This window comes from Oncorhynchus kisutch, linkage group LG17 (assembly GCF_002021735.2).
Source record: "Oncorhynchus kisutch isolate 150728-3 linkage group LG17, Okis_V2, whole genome shotgun sequence".
Taxonomy (NCBI): Eukaryota; Metazoa; Chordata; class Actinopteri; order Salmoniformes; family Salmonidae; genus Oncorhynchus; species Oncorhynchus kisutch.
In genome coordinates this window covers 52,158,399-52,178,255 of record NC_034190.2, presented here as the reverse complement: position 1 = coordinate 52,178,255, position 19,857 = coordinate 52,158,399, and the positions used below count along the sequence as shown (strand labels likewise).

Here is a 19,857-nt window from a genome sequence, read left to right as displayed (position 1 = left end):
TCACCTTTAATGGCCACTGGCACGCTGGAGAAGTGTGCTCTTCACGGATTAATACTGGTTTCAGCTGACTGGGCAGATGGCAGACAGCGTGTATGGCATCATGTGGGCGAGCGCTTTGCTGATGTCAAAGTTGTGAACAGAGTGCCCCATGGTGGCGGTGATGTTATGGTATGGGCAGGAATAAGCTACAGACAATGAACACAATTGCATTTTAGTGATGGCAATTTAAATACAGATACCATGACGAGATCCGGAGAACCATTGTCGTGCCATTCATCCACCGCCATAACCTCATGTTTCAGCATGATAATGTATGGCCCCATGTCGCAAGGATCTGCACACAATTCCTGGAAGCTGAAAATGTCCCAGTTCTTCCATGGTCTGCATACTCACCAGACATGTCACCCATTGAGCATGTTTCGGATGCTCTGGATAGACATATACAACAGCGTGTTCCAATTCCCACCAAACTCCAGCTATTTCGCATAGCCATTGAAGAGGAGTGATACAACATTCCACGGGCCACAATCAACACCCTGATCAACTCTATGTGAAGTAGATGTACATGAGGCAAATGGTGGTCACACGAGATACGGACTGGTTTTCTGATGCACGGACCTACCATTTTTTTTAAGGCATCTGTGACCAAAAGATGCATATCTGTATTCCGAATCATGTGAAATCTATAGATTAGGCACTAATGAATTTATTTCAATTGACTGATTTCCTTATATGAACTGTAACACAGTAAAATCTTTCCATGTTGCATTTAAATTTGTTCAGTGTATTTTAATTTGATGCTATCCCACATGCTGTAGATAGATATTTTCTTGAAGATGACCAAAGTTTAAAAACCTTGAATATCTTTCGAATGGTTCTTCAGAGAATTAAATGTGTTATACTGTATATCCTCATTCATCATCATTGATGAGCAACCTGAAAACAACGCTCTAGTCAGCCTATTCATATAATCAAATCCCTGTTCTCACACATGGCCGTTCCACACTAGGGCCATCTGGGTGCTTTGGCTTATGCTCCATTTCCTTAGCCTCGTGTTTCTTTGCCTGTGCTTAGCACCGCTGATCCTCCATAAATTCAGCGAATTCAATAAGGGTCTCAGCATACATCTAACCTACCCTAGCACTGCCACCCTCGCGAGCACACTATCTGACCTCCAAAGGAAAGCAAATGTGTCAGAGCACTGAGATCATTAGCGATCAGGGAATATCTTACTAACAGGGAGCAGCATCCTGACTTTTAACGTGTGTGTGGGGGGGGGGGGGGGGGGGGGGGGGGGGGGGGCATGTGCTGCACATGTGTGGGCATGTGCTGTGCTCACTAATGCCAGTTACTGCATATGCAGCCATGACTAAAAAGCTCCAGTACATATCCTTGAGCCAAGAGCAGAGGCAGCTGTGGCCTGGTGATTTCATCTGAGAGTGGGAGGTGAGAACAGGCAGAGTGGAGGGGACAAGGACAGTGTGTGTCATGTGTGTGGTAACACAGTGAGTAACAAGCACTACTCTTAACTGAAAGACAATACAGGTATTGCGGTCTAAATGTCTACCCAGAGACGTGTCTTATTTTTGCCGTTTGAGCTGACGCAAATAGTTACGCTGCATTTCCACAGGCAGCCCAATTCTAAAATGTTGCCCAATTATTGGTAAAATAGCTGATCTGAATGGTCAAAAGTCCAATTAGTGAGAAAAATATCAGCATTGGACTTTATTTTATAAAACGCAGCCATAACGTCAGGGCAAGTATAAAAGGAAAGTGTACATTTTCAGTTGTTGATCTGAAGTCATAGGAATGCAGTTACACCATCTAGTGGTGTTGTGGTTGTACTAAAATTAATTTGAGATAAAATACATTTTAGGGCAACTACATTTTGCATCAGGTAAATTCTCATTACATTTTCCAGAACAATACATCTGATTAAAACATTTACTTCCATTGTTTTTGCTGGCTGCAAACCTTCACATTTTATCAATGTAATAATGTTACGTGAAAAAACAGAACTGTGTTTACTTTGGCTATCAGAGCTACATGAAAAGTAAAATGACTAACTACACAAAGGATATTTTCAAACTGCTTCACACAAAAATAGGTTAAAAGCATGGAGAGCGGATTCATGGTACTGCTTGCTTGCCGTGAATTGCAGGACAACAAAATGGGAGCGCGGAATGGAATCATTCACATTTAAGAAAAAGCAGGCAGATGGAAAACCAACAAGCACCGGGACAGTTTGATGGGTAAACTAATTCATACCTTATTTTAAGACAAGAATATACAGCACTACTTGCAAGAAGTGTAGAAGAACTGCACTTACCGGTAATTGTAAGTGCAACTGAAAGCATATTAGTATAAAAGTATAATTACACCTCTTAATTACATTACTTTCCACCAACAGGGCTTGAAGCTCAATGGCTGCTTTTACACAGGCAGTCTAATTCTGATCTTTTGCCCAATTGTCGTCAAAAGAGCTGACCCGACTGGCCAAAAGACCAATAAGTGAGAAAATATCAGAATTTGTCTGCCTGTGTACACAGCCTACAAACTTTTGAAATCTCAAACATTGAGAAAATTGACAAACTGACAACAGTGCACTACAGATATACACTGAGTGAACAAAACATTAAGAACATTCCTAATATTGAGTTGCACCCCTCAATTCGTCGGGGCAGGGACTCTACAAGATGTCACACACGTTCTACAGGGATGATGGCCCATGTTGACTCCATTGCTTCCCACTGTTGTGTCAAGTTTGCTGGGTGTCCTTTGTGTGGTGGACCATTCTTGATATACAGAGGAAACTGTTTCGCATAAAACACTGGCAGCTACTACCATACCCCATTCAAAAAGGAACTTAAATCTTTTGTCCTGCCCATTCATCCTCTGAATGGCACACAAACACGTCTCAATTGTTTCAAGGATTAAAAAAAGTATTTCTTTAACCAGTCTCCTCCCCTTCATCTACACTGATTGCAGTGGATTTATCAATTGACATGAATAAGGGATCATAGCTTTTACCAGGTCAGTCTGTCTGTCATGGAAAGAGCAGGTGTTGTTAATGTTTTGTACACGCAGTATATAATCTCTGAAGAAATTCTTAAAAACGCAGATTTGTGAATGTAGATCATATTGTTCATTGTTTCACTAAAATCGTTTACCAACATACTAGATATGGTGATTTATTTTTTATGTCCCCAAACATATCAGTTTTGATATTACCCATGCGCCAATGTGGCTTAAAAGTTAAAGTAAAATAAAAGTAGACAAATATAAAGTCATGTAAAACGCTGTACAACTTTCAGAATTCCCCAAAATATATGATGTGTCTGTTCTAGCTTTGACGTTGCGCTTCCAATCTATATCAGAAGAGATACTTTCGACATGTGTCAGATCCACACCTGCACTCCACCCGAATCCGCTTTTTGGGAGAGCTTGGGAGTCCCGCTAAACTGAAATTTGAGTCCATCCTTGTGCTCTCTGCATCAACTGGATCAACTGCAACGACAATGTCAAGAGCCAAATTCAGCCAAGATAGCCAACACAACTGAGAAACGTGTCATGGTTCTCACCTGCACCACATAATTGCCAAACTGTTTAACAAGCCAAATATGAAAAGCAGTATTGCCCAAGCATCAAACACTAAAAAGCAAAACCAAAGTTTAATATTGGAATTTCCAGTGCTCACTGATTCCATTGCATTATACAATTTCAAGGTGTGTTACTAAAAAGACAAGAGGGTTTACCCAATTGCGCTTGCCTACCTAGCCCTGAAAAGGACTGAGTAGGTAATTTGACACATTTGGTGTCCACTGCCCACACCCACCTATGTAGTTAGTCAATGTAGCTAGTAAGTTAACGGCAATTTCTACTAGCAGCAATGTGTGATGGCAAAATGACGGAGCCCATTCATTTTCAACGGAAGGAAAATGACACGGCTAAATGAGCCAGGTGAAATGTGCAAATCAAAGAAAGCGATGCACATGTGTTTTGGAAAGCTGGACTCCAGCGATATTGAGGCAAGATTGACAATTGATGCTCGGCGTCCTGCCGGTGCTGTATCGGAGGTTGATAAATTAACTACCTATCACGCTGTGGGCCTGCTGCTCGAAAGAGACACCTACATGGTGATCAACTGTTGAAAATCAAGTGACTTTCAGTTGATATGAACTGTTAGTCACTATTAGTAACAGCAGCTGTATTATCTACCTTTAAAGGGATACTGCAGGATTCTGTTTTTTTCACTTACCCTGTCAAATTAACTTGTGGATACCGTTTATAGGTCTTTGAGTATAGTATGACGAAAGTTAGAGCTGGTTTCTTGAGCCAATGCAAACTAGCGTTAGCACAATGACTTCAAAGTACACAGGTACGGTAGCATACGCTATCAGAGACAAAAAATACGGTATCCAGGAGTTAATCCGACTCTGGGTAAAAAAGAAAAACAGCTTCATTGCCAATATCTCTCAGTATCCCTTTAAAGTTTAAAATGTCACATTGGGGTCATATTAGGCAGTGGAACATTACACTTACTTTGCATCTTGTAGTCAAAAGTGAGCTCTTCTCCTGCCCTGATAGAGCGTGTTGAAAATAATGCTATCCTCGGGAGCCTCTCATCCAGGTTGTCTATAAACACATTGTATACTTGCAGGTTGGGGTTGCACTGCAAAACAGAGAAGACAACTTAAAGGTAAACAATTTAAGAAAGGTCCAATGTAGCAGTTCTCAAGATCAAATATTTTCTGGGTAACAATTAAGTATCTCACTGTGATTGTTTTCAACAAAAAAAAATCAACGGCAAAAAATAAACCAAAATAGTTTCTTAGCAAAGGGCAATTTCTCAAGCAATAATTTAGCGTAGACTTTCTGGGAGTGGTCTGAGTTGGGAGGGGAAAACTGATAATTTGCCGTTATTGGCAGAGCGGTTTAGAACGCTTTCTTATTGGTTTATTAAACTAATTTACCACACGTTGTTGTCAGCATGGAAGGCCAAAACTCGATCCCACCAAACAGCTTTTACACTAAAAGGGCATTAATAATAATTTTCACTGTATTATTCCAACCTCAGTGTGGAAATATATATAAAAACACAAATTCCCATTTTTACTGCACTGGGCCTTTAAGGTCAAAGCATATCTACAGCAATCAATGCTATATTTCAGAATAGCCGAAAGCTTATAATACATTTCAGAAAAACACAATTATACTATGATTTTCATTGATGAAAAAAATAACTTTGTTCACTATAAATCTTATTCAGTTAGAAAAATTTGGTGCACTTCTTGTTCTGTATGCGAAAGCATATTACACTGCAATACTAGAACACGTCCATGGGAACTCAAGTGGCATTTTTAACAGCTTCTATTCTTCTGTGTCTACGATGCGTCTGCTTTCACTTGCACATAGAATACCAAAATATACTACTACCGAAAGGTACGACATTGGGCTTAGGCTATTCTGCAGGTATGTTTATTTTAAGGTTAACTCGTATGATAATGTGCCACTCACACTGTGGTTGACAAAGTGGGAGATGTTGCCATGGTTAGCGGCATCCACCGTATAAACGTCCTCCACGTAGTCCAGGTCAAACAGGTAGGTGGCGCCTTGCCGGTCATACAGGTGTCCTCTCTTCTCCGCCTCATCCGATGTGATGATCTGACGGAGGCAGACGAACACACCACTTTAGCAACTGCTCACAAACACCCTGAATGGAAAGTTAAAGTAAGCTTCTGTTAAAAAAGCAGACTCCGACACAAACATTTGTCTAATGTCCTTTGTCCATTACTCTAATCCAGGCGTCTGAGACTGTGGGTCACCCTTCAGAACATCAAGACAACCCCCCCCCCCCATTGCAACTATTTATTTTTCAGTTGTAAATAGTTGTAATGAATCTGTTAGGGAACCACTATTTTTGGCCACTCCATCCCCTCTTTATAATAGCTAGCTATCTGATTTCTTTTCCATTCTTATTACAAGGCATGTCATTGCCCCTTTAAGACATCTGTTACGCAGTTGCACCAAACTTTTTTTTTTTTTTTTAACTGCGCCACAAGTGTAATTTTAGGAGTTGAGAAATAAACATTGTAGCACTGGAAAGCTGGGATACATTTATTAATGTAGCAATCAAAATTTATTTTAAATGACAAATGTATCAATAACCTAATAAACCCTTAAATTATTAAATGCTAGTGCTTCCCTAGGGAGGCACACCTCACACTTTAATCCAATTTCTTTTTGTGACAGAATAGCTAATTCTGGTAAACACAGCGGACATGATCGGCCAATACTTTTTACCCCAAATATTGGCCAATACTTTATACTACTTACCTCTCCAACATACTCCATGACAAAGGTGTTCTTTTTGATGTGCTGTAGTGCACGTACGCCCCAGCCTCGGCCATTCCCAGTCTTGAAGATGCACAGGTCGAACTGAATGCCCTTCTGGACCAAGCGGTTGGAGCAATCAGGCCCGCAGCTACAGCGGGCGTTACACTCGTAGATGGGCTCCCCAGCCCGCACTCGCACCTGGCCCTTGTCACTGTAGGCCAGGCGGTGGAGGGAGGCCCCGGGGCAGCAGCCGCCGACCGGATCACTAAAGCAGTCCTTACACTCACAGCCGACGGCCATCTCGTTGAGCACGATGCCCTCGCCCACCTTATAGTTAGTGATGTAGGTGAAGTCCCTGGGCGGACCGTCCAGGTCCACCTCGTTCAGGACAAAGATGCGCCCCGGGTGGTTACGAGTCTTGTTCAGGTCGGCTTCCCAGCACTGGAGTCTCTTGCGGAGCTTGGCTTTCTGCACCAGGGTCCAGGCCACATCCTTGTCCAGCCGCTTGGGGCAGGTGGTGCGTCTCTTCTTCTGCCTCAGCTCGTGCTCCATGTCCTCGTGGAACTGCGTCATTAGCTTCCTGCACTTTAGGTTTTTGCGGGGCTCCCAGGTGTTGCTCGACTCGGGGTAGCCCTTCCATTTAACCAGGTAGGACTCCTGCTCCTGATTCACAAAAGGAGACATGACTTGGGTTGCATATTATGGCACAAAATATTAAACATTTTATACATTATGCACGCATATAGTCCATTCGAAAAGTATTCAGACTCCTTGACTTCTTCCACATTGTTATGTTACAGCCTTATTCTAAAATGGATGAAATTGGTCTTATTCCTCAATCTACACACAAGATCTCATAATGACAAAGCAAAACCAGATTTTTAGAATTGTTTGCAAATTCATATAATAAAAAAACTGAAATCACATTTACATAAGTATTCAGGCCCTTTACTCAGTACTTTGTTGGAACACCTTTGGCAGTGATTACAGCCTCAAGTCTTCTTTTAGCGCCGTACCGAAGCCTGGCACACCTGTATTTGGGGAGTTTCTCCCAATCTTCTCTGCAGATCCTCTCAAGCTTTGTCAGGTTTGATGGGGAGTGATGCTGCAGAGCTAAACTCAGCAAAAAAAAAGAAACGTCCGCTCACTGTCAACTGTGTTTATTTTGAGCAAACTTAAGGTGTAAAGTCAGCCCCCACCCTCCGATCCAACAGTTCCCAGACGTGCTTAATGGGATTGAGATCCGGGCTCTTCGCTGGCCATGGCAGAACACTGACATTCCTGTCTAGCAGGAAATCACACAGAGCGAGCAGTGCGGCTGATGGCATTGTCATGCTGGAGGGTCACGCCAGGATGAGCCTGCAGGAAGGGTACCACATGACGGAGGATGTCTTCCCTGTAGCGCACAGCATTGAGATTGCCTGCAATGACAAGCTCAGTCCAATGATGCTGTGACACACTGCCCCAGACCATGACGGACCCTCCACCTCCAAATTGATCCCGCTCCAGAGTACAGGCCTCGGTGTAACGCTCATTCCGTCGACAATAAAAACAAATCTGACCATCGCCCCCGGTGAGACCGAACCACAAATCAGTGAAGAGCACTTTTTGCCAGTCCCGTCTGGTCCAGCGACAGTGGGTTTGTGCCCATAGGAGAGATTGTTGCCGGTGATGTTTGGTGAGGACCTGCCTTACAACAGGCCTACAAGCCCTCAGTCCAGCCCCTCTCAGCCTATTGTGGACAGTCTGAGCACTGATGGAGGGATTGTGCGTTCCTGGTGTAACTCGGGCAGTTGTTGTTGCCATCCTGTACCTGTCCTGCAGGTGTGTGATGTTCCGATCCTGTGAAGGTGTTGTTACACGTGGTCTGCCACTGCGAGGACGATCAGCTGTCCGTTCTGTTTCCCTGTAGCGCTGTCTTAGGTGTCTCACAGTATGGACATTGCAATTTATTGCCCTGTCCACATCTGCCGTCCTAATGCATCCTTGCAGCATGCCTAAGGCACGTTCACACAGATGAGCAGGGACCCTGGGCATCTTTCTTTTGGTGTTTTTCAGTCAGTTGAAAGGTCTCTTTAGTGTCCTGTTTTCATAACTGTGACCTTAATTGCCTATCGTCTGTAAGCTGTTAGTGTCTTAACAACTGTTCCACAGGTGCATGTTCATTAATTGTTTATGGCTCATAGAACAAGCATGGGAAACAGTGTTTAAACCATTTACAATGAAGATCTGTGAAGTTATTTGGATTTTTACAAATTATCTTTGAAAGACAGGGTCCTGAAAAAGGGGCGTTTCTTTTTTTGCCAAGTCTATTTTCAGGTGTTTGATCAGTTTCAAGTCCGGGCACTGGGTACTTTGCTCAGTTCCTCTTTCCCTCGATCCTGACTAGTCTCCTAATCCCTGCTGCTGAAAAACATCCCCATGGGATGATGCTCCCACCAATATGCTTCACCGCAGGGATGGTGCCAGATTTCCTCCAGACATGACACTTGGCATTCAGGCCAAAGAGTTCAATCTTGGTTTCATCAGACCAGAAAATGTTATCTCTCGTGTTCTGAGAGTCCTTTAGGTGCCTTTTGGCAAACTCCAAGCAGGCTGTCATATGCCTTTCACTGATGAGTGGCTTCAGTCTGGCCACTACCATAAAAGGCCTGATTGGTGGAGTGGTGCAGAGCTGGCTGTCCTTCTGGAAGGCTCTCCCATCTCAACAGATGAACTCTTGAGCTCTGTCAGAGTGACCATTGGGTTCTTGGTTACCTCCCTGACCAAGGTAACTTTCCCCCCGATTTCCCTGAGCTGGCCGCCCAGCCAAAATGAGCAGAGTATTCGTGGTTCCAAACTTCTACCAATTAAGAATGAGGAGACCACTGTGTTCTTAGGGACCTTCAATGCTGCAGAAATGTTTTGGTACCCTTCCCCAGATCTGTGCTGCTCTACAGACAATTCCTTCAACCTCATGTCTTGGTTTTTGCGCTGACATGCACTGTCAACTGTGAGACCTGAAATAGAAAGTTGTGAGCCTTTCCAAACCATGTCCAATTAATTGAATTTACCACAGGTGGACTCCCAATCAAGTTGCAGAAACATCTCAAGGATGATCAATGGAAACAGAAGGCACCTGAGCTTACCCGATTGAGTCTCATAGCAAAGGGTCTGAATACTTACAAAAATAAAGTATTTTGTTTTTAATTACATTTGCAAAAAAATTATCTAGAAACGTGTTCTCTGTCATTATGGGGTATTGTGTGTAGATTTACTTTTATTTATTTATTATTTAATCCATTTTAGAATAAGGCTGTAACCTAACAAAATGTGGAAAAAGTCAAGAGCAGGGAGGCAAACTGGTGAGGACCCAAAAAAGTGACTTTGTTTTGCACTGAAACATGCAAAACATGACAGCTTTGCACACTCTTAGCATTCTCTCAACCAGCTTCTTGAGGTAGTCACCTGGAAAGCATTTCAATTAACAGGTGTGCCTTGTTAAAAGTTAATTTGTGGAATTTCTTTCCTTCTGAATGCATTTCAGCCTATCAGTTGTGTTGTGACAAGGTAGGTATGGTAAACAGAAGATAGCCCTATTTGGTAAAAGATCAAGTCTATATTATGGCAAGAACATATGAAATAAACAATGAGAAATGACAGACCATCATTACTTTAAGACATGAATGTCAATCAGGAACATTTCAAGAACTTGGAAAGTTTCGTCAAGTGCAGTCACAAAAACCATCAAGTGCTAGGATGAAACTGGCTCTCATGAGGACCGCCACAGGAAAGGAAGACCCAGAGTTACATCTGCTGCAGAGGATAAGTTCACTATAGTTAACTGCACCTCCGATTGCAGCCCAAATAAATGCTTCACAGTTCAAGAAACAGACATCAACTGTTCAGAAAAGACTGCATGAATCAGGCCTTCGTGGTTGAATAGCTGCAAAGAAATCACTACTAAAGGACAGCAATAAGAAGAGACTTGCTTGGGCCAAGAAATACGAGCAATGGACATTAGAATGGTGGAAATCTGTCCTTTGGTCTGATGAGTCCAAATTTGAGATTTTTGGTTCCAACCTCTGTCTTTGTGAGATGCAGAGTAGGTAAACGGATGATCTCTGCATGTGCGGTTCCCACCGTGAAATATAGAGGAGGAGGTGTGATGGAGCTGGCTGGTGACACTGATTTATTTAGAATTCAAGGCACCTTTAAACAGAACGGCTACCAGAGCATTCTGCAGCAATACGCTATCCCATCTGGTTTGCACTTAGTGGGACTATCATTTGTTTTTCAACAGGACAACAACCCAACACACCTCCGGGCTGTGTAAGGGCTATTTGACCAAGAAGAAGAGTGATGGAGTGCTGCATCAGAACACCCGACCTCAACCCAATTGAGATGGTTTGGGATGAGTTGGACCGCAAAGTGAAGGAAAAGCAGCCAACAAGTGCTCAGCATATGTGGGAACTCCTTCAAGACTGATGGAAAAGCATTCCATGTGAAGGTGGTTGAGAGAATGCCAAGAGTGTGCAAAGCAGTCATCAAGGCAAAGGGTGGCTACTTTGAAGAATATAAAATATATTTTGATTTGCTTAACATGATTCCATATGTGTTACTTGTTTTGATGTCCACTATTATTCTACAATGCAGAAAAGAGTAAAAATAAAGAAAACCCTTTAATGACTATGTTTGTCCACATTTGACTGGTACTGTATATACATTCATATTTTATAAAAGAGCAGACCTGCCAACCCTGTCCAACTTTTTAGAGTACCAGACCCAAGCAGCAAATTGGAGATTCAAGTCGTTGTTCACCAGAAGAGTGATGTTTCAGCATATGTAAATATGCCGATTGTATTTCTTTGCAGCGCACACATAATTTCAGATTTTCAAAATTGATAAAATCTTAAATCTAGCGCAAAAGCATTTTAGAAGCATTGCCTCTATAGCTAATACCAGACACTCACTCATTCTTTATCGCAGTCTTCTAAACTCCATTTAATGCCAAGATGTTTATATTTATTTTTGATTATGCTTTTTGTGACGTGGACCATAATTACAGTTAGTCTATCAGGTCATCGTAACGTTACGTGGAAAATACAATTAATGGGACACAGAATTAAATGTAAATCACACGTAAAAATGCGACTTGTTATTTTTTGTATTTGCATTTAATTTCTTTCACTAGCAAATGCGAGTGAACTGCTGGCACTTTAGAGCCCACTGAATGTCCATTTTATGTTCGCTAACGTTAGTATTAAACAATCAGTGTTTACCTTTCCACAACACACGGCGTCGAAAAGTGATTAGGCCATGTGTTTACGTACAGCTGACAGTCAGCAAACTCAGCATCACAACAAACAGGAGGGGCAGACACGGGGTAGCTACGTCAAATAATGATGTATTCATCTCCATGTCTGTTGACACAAACTCCACACATGTCTGTGTGTTGCAGCTCGAGAATCAGGATGTTAGATTTACTCAGTGAATTCATTTTTTTTATTAAAATGTTGAAAAATAAATATCAGGCCCTATTCATTTCTGCGCACTTTTAACTCAGATCTTGTTACCTGCGTACATGGACTAATTTCGTAGTTGGTACACAAAATGTCTTGACAGGTCTGAAAGTGCTTTTTGCATATACAGTTACCTAAGTTGCTAACAATTGGTTAGCCAAAGATGTACTGTTAAGGAGTGTAGGCTAACCGACTCCTTTAATGTCCAAGGACCTTTATATATGTTATGTTCAAAGGTAAACTGGGTCTGGCAGCCAAAACAGCTAAGTACTCCATCTAAATGTGAAACAATTCTCAATTGCGATACTGTTCTAGAACCATAAAGCCCTCTACTTTCATGACACATCAAAATAGTTTATAAAATATATACGTATTGTACACCGTTTTAACACAGTTGCAGCCAACAGGACATCACTTTTCTGGCATCCTTCTTCCATTACACCCAGGTGTTCAGAGACCCTAGATAGCTAATTAAAACAGGTTGGAAATATGACCGTGTGGTGGGCCACGTTAAAAGGTGAATAGTAATTAGTAGACAGAGCGTCGGGACAGCATGTGGGAATATCCCCCGGACTGCAGATATGTTAATAGACGGTATAATGGGCTAACAGTTGGCCACACAAACACAGATTAGGGCTGGGAATTGCCATGGAACTCTCAATACAATATCACACTTATCATACTTAGGTGCCGATACGATATGTATTGCGATACAATGTTCCAAACATATTACTCGCCATATGTCTGCTGCAGAGGGACAAGAGAGAGACATGATAAAAACGAGTTTGGCTCAGTCATTGCAATAAGTGTTGAAAACAAATTGGCTCCCTATTTAAAAAGAAGATTGAGAACAAGGAAAAATAGTGGTGTTTTGGTGCAGGTACAGCCAACTAGCACAGAAATAATATTGCAATGTTGTCAAAATGATATCAAAAATAATATCCTGACTTGTAACTACCGATTTTTTCCCCTCATCACTAATAGAGATCCTATTAAATTACATCATTATATGGTCACATGACTGTAGCTGTAAATTCTGGCTGATGATCTGTTTCCATGGACTGCTTTATGGACTGTGGCTTTAAAAAAAACAAAAGTTTAAATTAATCACCAACTGAAGGTTGCAATTCTTGAGATAACTCCAGGACTTGCCTCAGCCTTCATAGTCCCTTAGAGAATGAATTCACTCACCTTAGACTTCTTGTAGTCACAGAGGTACTCAACCTCATAGTCATCGATGTTATGCTTGTTCACCCGTAGCTGTTTACAATGGAGTCTTTCCCTGCGGCAGACAGCCTGCAGATCGTCCAAAGACAGCTTGCAGGATACGCTACAACCTGCAATTGTAGCCACCATGTTTAGCTAGCTACGTTACAAATAAACGAGAAAAAAAGACATTCAGCTTGAGTATTCTTATTTGTAATTGCAGACACTGCCACAATAAAGACAGTTTGAAGACAGGCAGAAACGGCTCATCCAATAGAAATCCCTGATATCGCTTGTAGGCGATGTCATGGCGAAGGTAGCTAGTTAAGCTCATGCGCAGAAACACGTCACCGGGTATAACGGTTGTTTCGTGCCGAACTGCGCGGAAAATGAAAGCGTGTCAGTGTCACGAGATTGGATTAATAAAATGTTCAACCACTTAAGACATTCCTTCGAATCTAGGTTGTGTCTTTAGATTGAGACAATTAACTAAGGAAGAATTCTTCACTTCTCAAACCACAGCCTGGTCTACTTGGTCTGTTTCGCTAGCGTTCCTGGAAGTCTCGCGATGTTGCGCCTCTGGTTTCAGAAACTGTGGTTCTACAGAACAAGGTCTGTTTTGGCGCGCTAAATGATGTTTGCAAGCAAGTAGGGCTGTCAGAAAAACACGCGAATTTTCATAAAATTGACGCGTCCTAATGATACATAGCTTGCTAACTAGCTAGTTCTTGGGCTACTTTAGTTAGCTAGTAATTACTCCATATCCGCTTGCATTCGTTTGGCTTTTAAAAAAAGTTAACGATATCAACTTCAAGCTGTTAGTACTAAAAAAAAGACCACACAATCCACATGTGCAGATAGTTCTGCCTACTCAAACATCGTTCTTGCTTTAACCTGGCTAGGTAATCTACGACAAGCGTGTGATAAAGGTCGCGGAATTAAGTGTAATATTTTAATTTCAAACAGCAACAATATGCAAGAAACACAACACATATAACTATTAACTTCCCACTCTCCTTACCTTCAAACTCTTCCGCCATGTTTACTGCGCCGCCAAAATTGAACAATCCTTCGATTGGGGGAAAATTCTTTCGAGGAAGCAGCTGTTCTATGCTGTTGATTGGATGCAGAATATTCTAGCGGTATTTCTATTGGAGCAGAAAAAGCTCTGCGACTGCAAAACTTTGCAAATATGTAATCGTTTTGCAAGATCAGCAAGGTATGGAAAAAATAATAGTCAACACATGTTAAGCGAATATTGGGGGAAAAAATAAAACATATCCTTATTTATTAATTAAATAATTTGAAATGTGTAACACTAGAGGGTGCAGTAGACACACCATTTCAAAATTGGCTCTGCTACATGCATGGGAGTTGAAAATCAAATCAAAGTGTATTGGTCATGTACACATTGTTAGATGTAATAGCGAGAGTAGCGAATCACTTGTGCTTCTAGTTCCGATAGTGCAGCAATATATAACAAGTAACCTAACAATTTCACAACAATGATCTAATATACGCAAATCTAAGTAAAGGAATGGAATAGGAATATATAAATATATGGATGAGCAATGACTGAGCGGCTTAGGCAAGATGCAATAGAAAGAATAAAATATACATATGAGATGAATAATGCAATATAAGTAAACATTATTAAAGTGACTAGTGATACATTTATTAAAGTGGCCAATGATTTCAAGTCTGTACGTAGGCAGCAGCCTCTCTGGTAGTGATGGCTGTTTAACAGGCAGTGGCTCGGGTGGTTGTTGTCCTTGAAGATCTTTTTGGCCTTCCTGTGACATCGGGTGCTCTAGGTGTTCTGGAGGGCAGGTAGTTTGCCCCCGGTGATGCGTTGTGCAGACCGCACAACCCTTTGGAGAGCCCTGCGGTTGTGGGCGGTGATGTTACCGTACCAGGCGGTGATACAGCCCGACAGGATGCTCTCAATTGTGCATCTGTAGAAGTCTGAGGGTTTTAGGTGACAAGCCAAAGTTCTTCAGCCTCCTGAGTTTGAAGAGGCGCTGTTGCACCTTCTTTACCACACTTTCTGTGTGGGTGGACCATTTCAGTTTGTAGCCAGAGCAGTGCTTGATTTAGGATGAAAGTAGTGCAAGAGCTGTCTTTTTCCAAGTCTGTCTGTCTAGACTATGTTCACCGAAATTCGCAAATTACATTATGATATAGAGACCTCTGATTATTCAATGTTAAAGGGTTCATACACATTTTATGACTTTTAACCAAATGTTCATGACTATTATAGCCTACAGAGTCTGATCCCATGTAGGTCTACCATCTCCTGCTGTTGTGCCCTTGATCAAGGCAAGGCACTTAACCCCCCCACAAAGTAGAACTGCACTGTTAGTCACATGTTGTCAACCCTCCATCTGGATAGCTCCTGGGTGTGCAGGCTTGGCTTTTGATCCAGCTCTGAAATACCCAAGTTCGCTTATCAAGGTCGTGTTGAGCAGATTATGTTTAGGCTACAATGTCGTTAGAGCAGGGCTTGAACAAAAGCCTGCACACCCAGTAGCTATCCTGGAAGATGGTTGCCACTCTTGACATAAAATATTGCATTACAACATCAATATTTTTGGCTATCTTTATAAAATGATTCACTCATTGTTTATATATAAGGCAAAAAATATTAATGTTTCAGGGGAGATCTATGCACAGCACGTTATTTGTCAATTATGATATTTGTAGAATATTTTTAACATTGTCGCAATTATGACTATTGTTTGGAGGGGAATCACAGCTTTCCAATGGTGCAGATTTATTTAGGTCAGTGGAAAGGCGACAACTACTTGAATGATTGGCTAGCTGCTACAAGTTATGTTTTGAATTGGCTATCTAGATACTGTCATTATTGTATACCTGCAGCTGAAATGTTGAACTCTCCTCTTAGGCAACGGCCCACTTGCACTGGCACACACAGATACGCACTGAAGAGTCATTCCGATAACGGTTGATATGTAGATTTTTAAGTGATTGATAATATTTAAATGTGTCTAAATGAATTACATTAACAAAAGTATGACACTAATTTCCATTACTTTTCATAACCTTACAAACCCTAATTTGACAACTTGGAACAGCACATCATGCCCATTCAGGTTGGCGTCTTTTCAATATGCACAATCTCGAACAGCCTACTGTCATGCACAGATTCACAGCCTCGCAGCAAATAAACTTGAACAATGCCGAATCAGAAAATGAATGCCCGCTCCCCATAGTGCCCCAGAGTGGAGGTGTCATAATACCCATAAAACAAATGGTGGGAAAATGATTGGAACCATTTCCCTGTTTGACCTCTAGGTTTTATGGGTATTATCATAGCCGCGAGAACTAAACTCAGCAAAAAAAGAAACGTCCTCGCTGTCAACTGCGTTTATTTTCAGCAAACGTGTAAATATTTGTATGAACATAACAAGATTCAACAACTGAGACAAACTGAACAAGTTCCACAGACATGTGACTAACAGAAATGGAATAATGTGTCCCTGAACAAAGGGGGGATCAAAATCAAAAGTAAGTCAGTATCTGGTGTGGCCACCATCTGCATTAAGTACTGCAGTGTATCTCCTTATGGACTGCACCAGATTTGCCAGTTCCTGCTGTGAGATGTTACCCCACTTCCACCAAGGCACCTGCAAGTTCTCTGACATTTCTGGGAGGGAATGGCCCTAGCCCTCACGCTCCGATCCAACAGGTCCCAGACGTGCTCAATGGGATTGAGATCCGGGGTCTTCGCTGGCCATGGCAGAACACTGACATTCCTGTTATCAAAGTGAGGGGTATCAATGTACTTCAGAGGGAAGGCTAGGCCAGAGGCATACTGTGTGTGTGGTTTGAGAAGCTCATGGAGCAAATACCATCTACTCCAAGGAACAGATTCTATTAGTGTTTACTTTGTATTCAATATTACATTAAATGTACCCATTAAGGTAATCAAATTGATTTCAAACTCCAAAGGTTTATTGTAAGTTTTGAGAGAAGGCATGAGAGACTGATGAATACCTCTGAAAGTATTGTGTAATAGGCTTTAAAAAACAAAACAAAATGTACTGAGCATGCTCAATATAAAATGTAGGCAAGAAATTATGGGTAGAACAAAAATATCCTACCACACCATTAGCTACCATCTTCATTCAGCTGAGGAATGAATAAATGCATGATCTCAGTCAATATACATAAAAATAAAAACTGGGCAAGGTACTACCTCAAGCGGTGTGGTGTCTCTCTTCCATTTCCTGTAGGTGACCCATGTTGCTCTCCTGTTAGGAGATTCCAGGACAGTCCATTCCATAGTGTCATACAACAGTAACATCCCTAGACTCCGCAAAGTTGATGTCAGCAGTAACAGTCAGTTTGGACAGCTCCAAAGTGGCACTTTCATCAGTTACCTTCTCTAGCATCATCTTTTGATGTCTGGGTTGAAGAGGGAAAGGGAAGCGATCCAGGGAGGCGTGTTTGATCTTACAGAGGCTGTCCTCGCTGCTCTCACTGTTATAGTCGGGATTGGAGACACCAGCGCCACACCAGCCAGGCCAGGGGTTCTCCCTGAGTGGCACCACGTCCTCAGTCTGAACTGCCTTCTCCAGTAGCATGCCTCTGTGGGGCCTCTCCTCCAACCCAAAGGCCTCCTCCGGACTGGGCTCCACCTTACGGAACGTGTGGCGGGCAAAGAGGCATATGCAGAACATCTCCACAATCACAGAGTAGTGGTAAATTACTGAGAGAGGAAGAGAATAAAATAGATGTCACATTGATCATTTCCTAATATGCATTTCTCTCCACTGTAACAATATTGACATGGAGATGATATCGGGAGGGAGATGTATGGGGGATAAATTCCATCACGGTGCACTTACGCTGAGAACGCATGAGAACAGAGAAGGGAGGGGAGCAGGGCACCACCTCCAGGGCCCCCATGGTCTCCAGGATTCCATTCTGTAGGCCACACAGCACCAACACTACAATGATACAGACAAACTTGGCCCTCAGCCCATAGCCAGGCAGAGCCTTTTTGGTGGCCTTGTAAAACAGCAAGTGGCCATAGAAAGACAGGAAGGTAGACACGCTTATGATGGCATTCACGTACACATTGGGATTGACAGAATCCACCTGTGAAAAATGACATGGGTATGGTTTAACAAATAGCAGCATCTACTTGTATAATTAACTCATTGATTTATTAACCACGGGCTCACCTGGTTAAATTAAGGACACACAGAGAATGGTTATAATGCAAATATGTCTTGCAGCATATGCTTGCCACTCACATGTTCATAGTCATACTGCTCATCTGTCCAGAGGACCAGAGTGACAAAGAACAGGATGGTTCTGACCACAGACAGTTGAAGCACAGCAGCCATCATCCACCCCAGGCTGGTCCTATGGAGGGGTAGTGGGGTGGGGGCGATTACAGCGATATATTGTGTATTTATCATTAATACGATAATGGCAACTATATTGTGCATTTACCAATATTGCGATATGGGGCAGTTACAGCAATATATTGTGTATCTATCATTATCACGGTACGGCAATATCTTATGAATCTATCATTATCGCGATATAGATGTGCACACTGGGGATGAGGACATCCATTGGTAAAGTATCTGTTGATCGCTATCATAGGGAGGCAACAGCAGCAGCAACATGGGAATGGATCTGGAGAGCCCTGCTCTCCAGCTAAGATCTCCAGCATGCGGGCCTTTCCCCCAAAGAAGTCTGTGATGAGCCCCATAAACTTTAGCAGAGTGATTGAGTGGTACCTTGAGAGAAACAGACAGACGGAGAGCTAGTTTGTTTTACTGGAGGTTTTTAGCACAGAATGACGTGAATAATTTTTCCGCAAACTTTAAGTTTGTACGCAAACATTGTGATGGTGAATAAAATGGTTGTACTCGATACTTACAGAGAAGCTATGAAATTACAAAGTGAGGAGGAGCGAGGAACATACAGTGCAATGATTGAGGTTAATCCAAAGACCTGACCGAAAGAGAATGAGTGAAGTTGGACAAAATTTACAAATACTTATCCGATAAAAAAAAACATGTGTGGCAAAAAGGAGGTGTCCCTTTACCGGGTACATGCCCAGTATCCACAGGTAGAGGCACCGGCGTCTGGAGGAGGGCACGTGACGCAGGAAGAAGCCCACCTCTTCTAGGAACAGGGCCAGAATGATCACAGCAAAACCGGCAGGAATGATAAACAACCAGAGCTCATCCTTGACCACTGAGGACAAACACACAATACATGGACTAGTGGTGGGACAGATCATATACAACACAGACTAGAAGGGCTGGTGTAGCAGAGGATGACTAAGTTATCACTCAGAATCTAAGACGGCAAACACTAATATTGCACATAGACAAAGCATTCAAAACAGCATTGCGCAGTTTTGGGCATTTTTTCACTTTCTGGTGCCTTCAAGCACAGACCTATCACACAGAACCTAATGTGTGTCAGATCCAATGAACAAAAACAAATAAAGTAATCTCTGGCCAGTCAATAACATAACCAATATAGTTTGTGTGAATGCATAAATGCTGGTCTTACCCCTGAACAACTCCCATGACAGTGGGATCTCTGCTCCTAACCAGCTGCAGTTGTCTCCTCTCATCTTCTCAGGGAGTACAGTTCCTACTACCAACAAACATCACAAACGCCAGACTCATGAATAGAACAGAATCTAGAGTAGGCTTTCTATAAAACCAGATATCCGTCACATTTTAGGAGGGACAATAAAATTTCAACTGGCTGACCTCCTATAGAAAGACTGATTGTTTTTCTGCTCTCCGAAGACGGA

The 19,857-nt window shown here is 42.2% G+C and overlaps 1 protein-coding gene across 2 annotated transcripts; it reads right to left on the bottom strand.

Annotated features, from left to right (window-relative positions):
- Positions 1-1,697: 1,697 nt before the first annotated feature.
- On the bottom strand, positions 1,698-14,161 carry LOC109907876 (histone-lysine N-methyltransferase SUV39H1). Of its 2 annotated transcripts, none has more exons than XM_020506139.2 (6): positions 14,065-14,161; positions 13,029-13,203; positions 6,337-6,999; positions 5,518-5,664; positions 4,543-4,672; positions 1,698-3,507 (listed from the first exon to the last, which is right to left on the bottom strand). In XM_020506139.2, exons 2-6 carry the CDS (start codon positions 13,191-13,193, stop codon positions 3,374-3,376), a joined length of 1,239 nt encoding a protein of 412 aa, XP_020361728.1. In that variant the 5' UTR covers positions 13,194-13,203; positions 14,065-14,161; the 3' UTR covers positions 1,698-3,373. The 2 variants fall into 2 exon arrangements, with proteins under 2 accessions (XP_020361728.1, XP_020361729.1); XM_020506140.2 differs by having other exon boundaries at positions 13,029-13,174; positions 14,065-14,159.
- Between the last annotated feature and the right edge of the window lie 5,696 nt (positions 14,162-19,857).